The sequence below is a fragment of the Misgurnus anguillicaudatus genome, chromosome 8 (genome assembly GCF_027580225.2).
Source record: "Misgurnus anguillicaudatus chromosome 8, ASM2758022v2, whole genome shotgun sequence".
Classification (NCBI taxonomy): Eukaryota; Metazoa; Chordata; class Actinopteri; order Cypriniformes; family Cobitidae; genus Misgurnus; species Misgurnus anguillicaudatus.
This window is the reverse complement of record NC_073344.2, coordinates 18,805,891-18,819,504: the sequence shown is the minus strand read 5'-3', so window position 1 is coordinate 18,819,504 and position 13,614 is coordinate 18,805,891. Positions and strand designations below refer to the sequence as shown.

General features: G+C 35.0%; 1 protein-coding gene across 4 annotated transcripts in view; it reads left to right on the top strand.

Moving 5' to 3' along the window:
- The window catches only part of grm4 (glutamate receptor, metabotropic 4), a 259,154-nt gene that overhangs the window by 210,034 nt on the left and 35,506 nt on the right, over positions 1-13,614 (top strand). For all 4 annotated transcript variants that reach the window (XM_055212575.2, XM_055212574.2, XM_055212577.2 and 1 more), the window contains exon 7: positions 7,041-7,241. In XM_055212575.2, coding sequence (XP_055068550.2) covers positions 7,041-7,241 — 201 coding nt within the window. The remainder of the gene's footprint in view (positions 1-7,040; positions 7,242-13,614) is intronic.

Sequence of the window (13,614 nt, the reverse complement as noted above, 5' to 3'; positions counted from 1 at the left end):
ATTATGTAACGCAGAAAAAAAGCATGTCTTAAATCATTTTGCGCTTGAAATGGCTGCAATTGTTGTGAATAAGAGGAGGCATCGCAGAGATCAGAGAGCGTGTGGTACAAGGCAGAAGATTTTTTTTTAACACGTAACAGTTTATTTGGAATGCCAGAGGAACATATTATTCAAAAATATGTATATATGTTTGCCAAGCCATGTTTTTTATTTGCTGGAAGAAATTAAATAGACGTCACTAAAAGAATAACAGTACTATGGCTTTGTTAACTCTTTCGCCGCCATTGACGAGATATCTCGTCAATTAAAGGAATAGTCTACTCATTTTCAATATTAAAATATGTTATTACCTTAACTAAGAATTGTTGATACATCCCTCTATCATCTGTGTGTGTGCACGTAAGCGCTGGAGCGCGCTGCGACACTTCGATAGCATTTAGCTTAGCCCCATTCATTCAATGGTACCAATCAGAGATAAAGTTAGAAGTGACCAAACACATCAACGTTTTTCCTATTTAAGACGAGTAATTATACGAGCAAGTTTGGTGGTACAAAATAAAACGTAGCGCTTTTCTAAGCGGATTTAAAAGAGGAACTATATTTTATGGCGTAATAGCACTTTTGGGAGTACTTCGACTCGCCTGAAAAGTCCGCTCCCCTTCTCACTCTCATAATGGGAGAGGGAGGGTGTTACTGCGCCGAGTCGAAGTACTCCCAAAAGTGCTATTACGCCATAAAATATAGTTTTAGTCCAGCGCTTACATGCACGCACACAGATGATAGAGGGATGTATCAACAATTCTTAGTTAAGGTAATAACATATTTTAATATTGAAAATGAGTAGACTATTCCTTTAAGAGAAAACGCTTCCCCGCCAATGACGAGATTTTCCGTCTTTCCGCAATACCGCTATTATCTTCTGCAACTTATACAACCCGGAAGTAGCGCCTCACGTGAAAGAACTCCGTGTATGTTTTAAAGATTGCTCTGCATCTGATCTCTATCAAAAGTCCTTCGCAAAAATTGAATTATCTCAGCTTTTTGCTCAAAATTGGGTGTTTTTGAAAAAAACTACCCATGTTTGAGAGGAGAGAACTAATGAAGGTAGGATGAAACATTTTTTTTTTAAAGCAGAGGGTCTGTTCTTTCATCTGATATATTGTTTGTTTATATAAGAACATTTTCTGGAAGGCATTAAACTTTTGTGAACATCATGAAAAATGCTGGCGTTGGCTGGCAACTTTTTTTAAAAACGCTGGCGGGGAAAGAGTTAAATGGGATTTAACACCCTGCATTTTCATCTGCGAATGTCGGTGGTGCTGAACTCAAGCGCATCAGGCGTTGGTAGATCACCCGCACCTGAGGATCATTAGCTCTGTTTATTTATGACCCTGGACTAAGTTGCGCTCCTCTTAAGCATTGCTTTGATCATTATTGAGATCAGTTGTTGCTCTTGTGTTATTTCACTTGGCCTTTTTAGTAAATAACCTGCAGATATTACCATTCCCATCTGCGATTTTTTGGAATTGCGCTTTCACACTAATTTGCCCCGTTTAGTAAATCTGGCCATTATTCTGTTAAAATTATATTAAATTCATTATAAAAACAAATTATTATGTCATTTTAATTTTTAAAATGATTTAGATTTTGCACTTGGTTGAAGTGATACTCCAGCCAAATATAAAAATTACCCCATGAAGTACTCACCCTCAAGCAATCCGAGATACATATGTCTATCGTCTTTCGGACAAAACACATTTGGAGTTATTTAATGAAATGTCCTTGCATGAGGGTGAGTAAATCATGGGCTAATTTCTATATTTGGCTGGAGTATCCCTTTTAAACTGTCATCCAAAGCCATTTATAGTGCGTTTTAAGCTATATGATTTTTTTAATCAATAAGTGTTCCTTGGGGATCAAACACAAGACTAATGCTTTACTTGTGGAGCTACAGTACAGGAACACTGTATCTACAGTACACTCTTAGAAAAAAGAGCTGTCACTGGGACGTTTCCCTTTTCAAAGCTCCTAATATGTACCAATTGGTATACCAATATGAACTTTCGAGTTACTAATATGCAATCTTTAGGTGTACTTTTTGAAAGAGTACCGCCCAAGTTTTGTACATTTATTTCTTTTAATTTTAAAATGTGTTTTGAGCAAACTTCTCTGAAAGTAGACTTTACTCAAAAAGTACTTTTTGAAAAGTTTCATCTCTATTTTGTACCCATTTCAGGGAAAGTAGAGCCTTTGTCATTATTTGAATTACTGTAGAACAGTACTGTAAATGCTGGCAATAACGCAAGATGACAATGGCACAGGCATTATTCTGAAAAGTGTACCCTGCAATCTGCCAACCTGACATCTGACAGCATCTCCCCAGTTTGTTCTGGCAGGGTCATAATTGAAACAGCTCCTTTGCAATTAAGACCTTACAAAATAACCCAAGCTGAGCAACTCCAGCTCTAATGAATATACAGCTGTCTGGCATGATTATATGAGCGCTGAGAGATAATTAATCTTGCTTGCTGTCTCGCTGTCTATTATTCTATCTTCGCATGTTACCAGACCCCTTTCATTTATCCATGACATGAAGAGCAAGATACGTCTGAACATGTGAGATGACAACTCGCGGCATATTGCAGAGATTTGATCATTTTTTTCCACTAAACTTTCTGGATAAATATAGAGTGTGCAAGCAGTCTAAAAATGCTGGGTTATTTTCAGGGGCGAGCCTAGACATTGAATTAAATTAACACAGAACATTTTTATATTTGACCCAAGTATGGGTTAAAGCAACCCAGCCTTTTTGGTTTGAAACAACCTAGCTTAGGTTAAAATACAACCCAAGGGGCTGGGCTCGTCTCTTTTTGACCCAACGATGAGTTGAAATGAAGCAAGCATTTTTAAGAGTGCATGTAACCAGGCCGTAGCAACATATACTGTAGAATTGGGAAAAGACACCATTGCATCTATATTGTTAACAAATGATTATATTTTATAAATCTTCCCAACATGATCTCACAAAGTTCCGTGGGATAGTCACGGAATTTTGTGCTCATTTTTCCGTGGCATTCTCACGGATTGGTTACTCAACTCCTTTTTCCTGTTTTCAAACCATTTTCTCTTCGGTTTAGGGTTAGATTTGGTGTTTGCATTAGTATGTCACTTTAACTATTGGTTTATACTATTTTTTCTGATTTATTCTTTTATATTTTCTAAACTTTAAACAATTGTCGCCTGGCGTTGGGGTTAGAGTTGGGTTGGGTAGGGATGTCATTTTATGTAAATCTAACCCTAAACCAAAGCGAAAATGGTAAGAAAATGGGACAAAACAGTTGAGTAACCAATCCGTGAGAATGCTACGGAAAAAGACAGTCCGTAGCACGGCCACGGAAAAATGCGGAGATCCGTGAGAATGCCACGGAAAAATGAGCACAAAATTCCGTGACTATGCCACGGAAATTCGTGAGATCAGGTTTATCTTCCAGATCATATTTTAAAGAGGTATGTTTTATTAGACAATGCTGGGTTGTTTTAGCCCATGGTTGGGTAAAATATGGACAAAACCAACTGTTGGGTTTAAATTAATCTTTGATGGGTTGTTTAAACTTACAGTATGGTTGGATCTATATGGGCATTTTCTAGGTTCATTTATAAATCAACTAGGTTAGTCCATCTTTTCTCCAAAAAATGCTAGGTTATTTTTAAAGGGTCAAAAACGTAGACGTTGGGATAAATTAACCCCAGAATTTTTTTTTTTAACCCAGCATTTGAGATAACAACCCAATGAATAATGAACACACGCACTGTAAGTCGTAAACACACAAACACCCGGAGCAGTGGGCAGCTATCACTGCAGCGCCAGGGAAGCAATTGGTGCCCGGGGGCACCAGTTGCAACCCACCAGTCGTGAACCTCGAACCGGCAACTCTAACCTCTAGGTTACAACTGGTTGAAAATAACCCAGGGTGTTTGCAATTTATTTACATACTAAAATTTGTACTGTAAGCCATTTGTGCCTCCGTTTACTCTGCTTGATGGTGAGGTTGACCAATGACGGTGAAGTATTTTAATTAGCTGTACAATATTCATGATTAATATTTATGAACCAGGCAGCATCTGGCACACTGGATCAAAATATGCTTTTTATGTTCATAGTTTTCACAATATTTTGTGTGCAATTCATATTTATGAGAAAAATGCTAGGATGCTAGGAATGTTAGGATTTTAGGTTTCAAGTGGTAACCCACAAAAGCGTGTCACAGACTTGTGAGTTAAGGATGATGAGGTTGTAACATGCTCCGACATACTGTTTAGTTCATTCTTACAAACCTACAAGTAACAGTTTTTTGAAACTGAGATTAGATGCCTTTCAGAGAATTTAATATTTCACTGCCAATATCTTAAATGTTGACAGATAATAGAAGTAATACTTAACAGAAAGTGTAGTTAGACATCAACAAGTAGTGTTTGCCTTATTTACATTCTTTGCCACTTTTAAGGTAATTTAAAAGATTAATCAGTGTTCAGGAAATTGCTTTGTGTAAAATAATACTGTTTGCTTTTGTTTGTCATTTGCATTAATCTGTTTCAAGCAATATCTACTTTTAATTCAGATATTTTTTCTTTAGGCTAGAAATTAACCTTTTATTTTTTTTTTAGCTTTCTAGCAGTTAAAACTAAGCTTGTTTGTAATACATTTCGTTACTTCTTGTAAAATTCCAACAGCATTGCGTTGTTGAAGATGCTTTTTTGCCTACAAAACCATATTTCACTTTGGGCATCACATGGCAAACTTTTTACAGTACAGTTTATATTATATGAGATTACATTATATTGTGCAATACCAAAATTGAAATCAACATTAAAAAATGTATTAATATTTAACATTAACTGCACAGACCCAATAATATGCAGAATTATTTAAAAATACTTGCATTGATTTTTGCAGTCACAATGATGAGCACAAACCATGTATTTTCATTGCAAGTGAACCTGTAATTTAATTTAGTTGGGTAATTTTTATTACTGCTTCGGACATTTTTGTTAATAGTTTGGGTTCATGAATTTGCGCCAAATTCCTTATTGGTTGACAATCAAACTAAATATAGCGAAAGATTTAGACAACGTCTTCAATTTTAAAGGCTAAGACTCTCCTATTTATTTTCTCTTCTAAGTATGCATGTTAAATTGTAAGTAGTTTCATTTAGTAATGTTTCTTCACTATCAGAGTACACCTGCAGTCTTTTTGGGTCACGAGCCGACAGTTGAGAAGCACTTGTGCCGTACTCTATTCTGAACAACCTTCGTGGTAAATTACAGAGATGCCCCCCAAACAGCTGTTTTGCTCAATTTCGCTCCAATTAAATTCTAAAGATGTACAAATAAGACACTTAAATCGAGCATATTTTATCTCAGAAAACCACATTTGTGTTTGACGTAGAGGTTAATTGCTGCTTGGGGGCAAAAATGGTTGAATATGTTTGTTTACATCAAATATTGAACTGTATTTACACCTACTACAAACTCACTCGTTTCATCATCAGCAAATATTGCTGTTTGATGTGTTGGTACAAGTTTTGACATATACATCACTTGTCTTTCTGGGTAGTCTTGATACCATTTTGGTGGTCAGTGATGTAACATGATTGAAAACTGTGCCTACGTTGACTGACATATCTGCATCACCCCCTTAATCTGTACTGGGAAACTCCTGTATATACCACTTATTTTTGGAAGTATATATTAACGTGTCGTTGTAAAATATAAATATTTGTTATATGGTTATAAAATATAATGTCGGTAGATTTGATTTTGTTACAAACTGTAATAATCGAATATTTACTAGGTTATTATGTGGACTTTGGCCTACTAATTTAAATAATCTTTTCTTACCATTTTAGTTAAGATTTCAATAATATCTTATATTCTATATAATAAATATTTATTTGTGTTTTCATCGCTATCTTTTAACCACTTTTACGTATTTTACAAGGTGGCTAATTGGTATTAATTTGTATGACCACAATCGTACATTTTTGTACAATTTACCTATGACGTTGGGGTTAGGGGTGGGGTTTCTTTATTATTTTTTATGATAATCATATGTTTTTGCATGATAAACTTCATATGAATTCATACAATGTAGCCAACTCGTTAAATATGTGGGTAGGTGACAATAACGGTTTGGCAAGATGAGAAATCCAATAAAAAAACTTTTTTTGAAAGCATGCATCAGGTTTATTTTAATGCACAGTGTATTTATGTTAATTATATATGAAAAATTACATTTGCACCATTTTTATGAAAGTTAAGACTGAATGGAATATATTGAACTATATATATATATATATATATTTATTTATTTATTTATTTAGTTAGTTAGTTATTTATTTATTTATTTATTTCTAAATGTAAGTTTAGAAAAAAAAATACATTTTAATATATTTATATTTATATTTATTTCTAAATGTAAATGTAGAACTTTTTTACAATTTAATGCGTTTTTGTAGTATTTGTCTTGACAAAATCTTTGACAAATGATGTAAAAATGTATGTAATAAATCATGTTACACTAAACTAGATGATTATATTTTATTCCACATTTTTTATGAATATATTTATATGTTTATATTTATATTTTAATAAAAAAAATACTATTTACACCAATTGACACAGACTGGTTACATCACATTGGCATTTTTGCAATTATCCCCCAAATATTCTTTCAAAATGAAATTAAACCAGAAATTTTAGGCTTGGTCCTCAAAAAAGAGAATGTATGCAAGTAAGCTGCAAATTTATTTAGAAATTTTAACCGTTTTCAATTTTAATTTATCCATACAAACAAAAAAATAAATAACGTCACGTCATTGACCCATGTACGAATTCTCGTAAGCTCAAGCTGGCGTTTTACCTTTTTCATATAAAGTTGCTTTCAAGCAATGCAAAATTGTAAAAAAGTGCTACAGTACATAAATACATTTGATTTAGTTTTTTTTAATTGACGGTCATGCCATCTTTCCATTGTCCATCAGATCAAGAGAGGATCGGAAAAGACTCTGCTTACGAACAAGAGGGCAAAGTGATGTTTGTGATTGATGCCGTGTACGCGATGGCCCACGCCCTCCATAACATGCACAAAGACCTCTGCCCTGGCAAGGTGGGACTCTGTTCAAAAATGGACCCCGTGGACGGAACCCTACTGCTGAAGTACATCCGCAACGTCAAGATATCAGGTAAACCGTTTACCTTCTGACTTAAAGCTTTGTCGTTTGTCCTTTACAAGAGCTACCAGCGAGCAGCTGTTTATGGGTGCTTAAGAAAAGGGATTTTTGCATAATTAGCCTTCTGACAATGAATTTAGGTTTCGTCATTACGACATAACAATTTAACAAACAAGACTCACCGGAGGCACTTTTGAAAGTTGTCCAAAATCCTATTTTATAGCCCCGCCCCGGCCATAAATTGTCGACGGAGGGTTTTACAAAGATTAGCCGCAGAAATGGATTAGAGAAACAACTAAAAGCCTCAGAGGAGCGAAAGCCTAGTTCCAAGAAAAGTATGTAGATGTGTGCTTAGGTTTCCTCCTGAGCCACGTGTGTTTAATTAAAGTAGTTTGCATTGGGCTCATAACACCCTTCGGAGATGTTCTTTGTGAACTATCAATGGCTGCTTGACTAATTAATTCAGAGGTTGTAGATGATGTGGCCCTCTTTCCTCCAGTGTAAGAGGCTTATGTGACTTTAGGAAATATGATTTGTTTTTGGAAAATTGATCAGTCATTAATGGATGGTTAGCGCATTTGATCAAATGCTTCTCTTCTGTACCAATTCAACTGAGCATAAACCTCTGTTTTTGAACAAGTTTCTAGCAGCAAGCATACATGTCTAATTGAATTAATGAAGGACCTGGTGATTAGTAGCAGTTAAATGTTGGTTTTTAACGTAAAGTGTTTGATGGGAGTCTTCGGGGACTTATGTTTTAATGAATTATATTAAGAGCTGAACTCAGGACAAACTCTGCACTGATCTGGAAATTTGTGCATGGTTTAGACCAAGCGTGCCGCACAAGCCCTGAAAAGTGATGCCAAAACGTCTCGATCGCCCCCCAGTGACTGGTCCTAGTATAGGTCAAAAACCCCGTCCTTCCCCGTGTTATTCAATGGGACTTGAGACCAACTAAACAATTGAATTACACTTCAATTATCTTGTTTGTTTTTAGTTACTTATTTAATGTTAAAAAACTGTGATGTTCCTTCATGATTGACAGCTGTGATATGCGCGTTCTGCAAGAGCGAGGGCGGGGCCTTGATTTTGCGCTTTACTTCCTGCTCACTACTCTTAAGAGCGCTTTCTACGAGCTACTTAATGAACATTCGTTGTTCATTTACGTGCGTTTCCCAAACATGCACGTTAAACGATCGCTCGCAGCTGGGTTTTAAGTGCTACTTACGAGTCGCTATCCCTTTGTCAAGTGCTGAAATGTCACCTATAGAATGACTCGAATTTGTAGCAGAAGCTTGTTTAGGCTAATGATCTTCAGCTGATGTGCACTATGTTTTTTTTAATAATATTTTCATTATTGTTTAATGACTAAATATTATAAAATTTAGTCATTAAACAATTATTTGTTTAAATTTATTTTAATGTTTTAATAATTTGTGCATAATAAAATATTCTTTTCCGTATTTAGTTAGGACTTGTCCCACTGTTAAATGCCTTCTGCATTTTATGTAATAGTTTAGATTATTATAATTATTTGTTTTTTATTATCTATGTTTATTTATTATTAGGGATTATTGCATTGTACTGTACATATTTATTTGGTTTCCTTAATCGGATGCCATTTCACTTCAAAACAATTATTTTTACTGTAGATTAATTATTGAAGCAATTTGTAGGAACCATTTGTCAATTTGCTAGTACCAACTTTTACCAAAATTTACCAAATATGTTTTCCTTCTTTATTAATTTATGTTTAGTAATTTAAATTTCTCATTTTAATTTTAAATATATTATATTAAAGAAATTTAAACAAATAAACAAAGAAGAACCCAATAAATAAATATACATTAAAAACATTACATTATCATCATTGCAGAAGTGTAATTTGCTGGTTGTTTGCAGGTGACCTCGTAACACTGTTGTCTTACGATGCACTTATGAATGAACGATTACTCCAGAGCACTCGTAGATCTACGATGATTTTCAAGTGCTACTTAAGTTATGAAGCTTTTGGGAAATGGCCCGTCATTTTAAGATAATTCGTACGATCGTTTTTACGATCAACTTAGCTTTACGATGCTTTTGGGAAACCCGGCCCTGGACTGATCTCGAAATCGCTCCTGCGCGGACTCAGGACCCAAGACACTGGCGGCTTCACTTTTTTAAATAGACTACTAAAAACTTTTTGTTTTATTTGTTGATTTTATTTTATTTTACTTGTTAATATGTTTTATCATGTTTTAAATGGTAAGATACATAAAGAAGCCAAGCTAATATAAAAAAGTAATAAATATTAAAATCGAGGCTATTAATGGAATGTGCTTTGGCGGGCAACTCACAGACTCCGTGTGGGCAACGTGCATCTCATTTATTAGAGATGCACCGATACAGTATATCAACCAATAACTGGTATTGGCCAATAAAAGTATTTTCGGCTATCGACTGATAGCCGAAATCTAAAAATATTTCGAATACAATCGGCTGATAAAAGTAGTCACTAGTTTATTAGTCACTATGCTCATTATACCATGGCCTGTTGAATGCTTTATTCTGATTGGTTGAGAAATGTTCCATGGGTGTTGATTATTTTTTGGTAAAACGCACACCTAACCTTTCAAATATCTTAAAATAACCACCAGAGCAATGTTTGTGGTTACTGTAGTATAAGCGGAATAATTGACTCCGAGCCGTTGAATTATTGGAAAATAATGCACTCCGATTCACGTCGTGCCGCATTACCACCTTGGGTGTGCATTTTTTTTAAATAATTCAACGGCCCGTCGTCAATTATTCCTTACATATTAATGATCATTATATAAATTAATAACATTCAGAAATTTAATCTTCAGAATTAAGTTAATTTACTTAATATAACCACCATATCGCAGTCTGAATAACTGACTTGAATTCTTCCATCGAAAACTGATTGGATTGTTTAAAGTTGGGTCGTGTTGTTAATTGCTAATCTCTGCGATCTTTTTCTGAACCCCACTCACCTGCCATACCATATGACCGGATGTAAAGAGAGATCGTTTTGAGGAGGGGAGGAGTTTTGCGTTTTTTATTAAAGATTATAACGGGACATTCATTTTAAAAAAATAATGGAAGTTGTAAAAAATACCACACTATTCCAAAACTATATCTTGTTTAAAGCTGCTATATGTAATTTTGTCTCTATATCGCTATCTCTGTTTAAAACATAAAATTACAGGTTACTGTTTGTACTTATTTTTATGTGTATGAGAAAAGCAACTGACATTTCCTGCGAAATCTGACCTGGAAGATAAGTTTATAAATCATTATAATAACATGACTGTTGTTAATCGGTGAAAGATAAGGACACAGTTTTGAACACTGATACTTTATGCATGTGCTCAATAATGGACTTTTCTTCATTTTTTTAAAAAAAAGTTTGCAGCTTTCATAAAGTTTGAAAAATTTCACAAATTTAGTTTCTGAGGCTTAAACTTAAAAGAAGTAGCAGTATCTTGTTGAGAGCAATTTTTGTTGCAACGTGGTGTTTGTTAAAATGTCAACTAACATATTTTTCATATTTTAATGTGCTTTTTAAAAAAGGCTTTTTTACGGTTCAAAATGAAGCATATTTAGTCTGAATGCATGTAGTTCCTCATTTAAAGAAAAAGTAACTCAAACAAAGATAATTTAAAAACAATTATGTTTAATTACTGCTCTGTTTTTATGCTGATGGCGTAAACTGTTGTGAGAAAGTACAAATAAATTAGCAAAATTAGCAAAATTCAAAACAGACCATATTCACTAGTGGTTTCAGAATTTGGACTCCACTATTATTATTTTTACATGTCTAGCATTGATTATACCAAGTTAAAATCTACAAGCACATCTTACACTCAAGTCTTACACTCTTGCATCATTAGTGACCATTCTTGTGAGTATCAGTGCATCTACAGTCCTGTTTACAGCAAATCCACTGATTTCACAGTAGGAAACGCCACCATTACTCCATTTAATATGATATTTTGATAATCATTATGGTATTCAAAATGCAATCAGTTTGCAACACGCGCTGCCAGTTTAGAAGTGGCCATGGCAGACGTTAGCAGCAGATGAGCTGTGATCTACAGTCTGGCAGTGATTTACTACCAGCGTTCTGCTCTGCTACATAACCACAGGCTGCGATGAGAGGGACGGGTTTCGAAAACAGCTTTGGTCTCAAATCGCCTGTTTCCAGCAGAGCTTTTCGCACGTAACCCCGTTCACCCTTTCTAATGTAAGGTTAGTTAGAGACTTCAATAGCCTTGAAGGAATGAAGGAAGCGACCCATCGCTTTTCTGTCTGAAACTATCACACTTGTCCAGAGTGGTTTCTTTTTTGTAAGCCTACAGCAGGTGATGGCCTTTAAACTACTAGGTTTGCTTCCCAAAGCTTAAACTGCGGGCTTTAACCACATCTTGCATTTACACATCAATTACATTTGACCAGAAGGGTTTTGCTTTGGTGCGGTACTGTGCTATATATACCTACTGAACGCTTTAATGTTTTACTTGATTACATTAACAGTGTAATTAAGACAAATTTACAAGCTTTTGCTTGAAGTACTGAAATGTCTGACTAAATTTTTTTTTTATATTGTATATTAGTGTGTCTAGTTGAATTTATTGGATCTATAATAGAAAACGTAAAGGAACAATTATTTTTTTTTAAATTGCATAAATTTCCGTCCATTGCATATTTAGTTAAAAAGTTAGGGCTGGGAATAGATCTAGATTAATCTTATACAAAATAAAAGTATTCTTTTGCATAATATATGAGTTTGTGATGTGTGTAAATATTATATATATATATTAGTTAAAATCAAATGTACACAATGTTAGCTACAGATCCTTGAATTGATTGACTGCCAAACCATTCTTCGCACAGCGGATATTAGCCATCTTCGCGAAACTGAAACATTTTTATTTTCGGCAAGGTATTTGGTAAGTTTAGCAACTAGCCAAATCGATAAACAAACAAAGACCGGAACTTAAAGGGATACTTCACCGATTTAGCATTCAGCTTTGTATCTGTAGAAACCCGGCAGTATTACTGAATGACCATGTTTCCCTCCCTCATTTCCCCCTGAGAGGAGAGATATCTGCATTTTGGTTCTGCAAAAAAGTCCTCCGATGATGTAATATGACGATTTTTGCATCATCGGAGGACTTTTTTGCAGAACCAAAATGCAGATATCTCTCCTCTCAGGGGGAAATGATGGAGGGAAACATGGTCATTCAGTAATACTGCCGGGTTTCTACAGATACAAAGCTGAATGCTAAATCGGTGAAGTATCCCTTTAACTTTGGGCCAGGCGCGTAACTGTGGCAACAGGCTTGCGTCCGATGAAACCGTCTACATAAAACAATGTGAAATCAGGCATTTTAATAAAGTGTTAAAGGGACACTCCATTTTTTTGAAAATATGCTCATTTTCCAGCCCCACTAGAGTTAAAGGTGCAGTGTGTACATTTTCGGTGCATCTAGGGGTGAGGTTGCGAATTGCAACCAATGGCTCAGTCCACTGCTCACCTCGCTTTTGAAATGCATGGAGAAGCTACAGTAGCTGCCACCAGACAAACATGTCATCTTCAGAGACAACTTAGTAAAAATTTTGTCCGTTAAGGGCTTCTGTAGAAACATGGTGGAACAAAATGGCAACTTCCATGTAAGGGGACCCTTAGTATGTAGATAAAGTGTCTCATTTTAAGGTAATAAAAACATAACAATTCAAAATGAAAGGTCTTTATACACCTCTGATAATATAGTTTTGTATATTATATTTCATTTATGACAAGAGATCATACTAAAAATTACACACTGCACCTTTAAATTTTTTTAATTTTTACCGTTTGGGAATCCATTCAGCAGATCTCCGGGTCTGGCGGTACCACTTTTAGCATAGCTTATAGCACAATCCATTGAATTTGATTAGACCATTAGCATTTTGCTAAAAAATATCCAAATTTTCCGTCTGTCTTAGTACACAATGTAACTACAGAAGAGTCAAGTTTTAAATAGAAAAAATATCGAAACTCTTTGGTTATTTTTGAGTGTGATGCTAATGGTCTAATCAGATTCAATGGATTGTGCTAAGCTATGCTAAAAGTGGTACCACCAGACCCGGAAATCAGCTGAATGGATTCCAAAACAGTAAAAAAAAATCAAATGTTTAACTCTAGGGGAGCTGGAAAATGAGCATACTTTCAAAAAAAGTGGAATGTCCCTTTAATATAAAAAATGGGGTGGGGGATAATTCCAGTTACTTTCTAGTAGGGATGCCCCGAATCCAGGATTCGGATTCGGCCGAATACTGGGCTTTTTGACGGGGTTCGGGTTCGGCCAAATCCTAGATTTTTTTTCCACCGAACCGA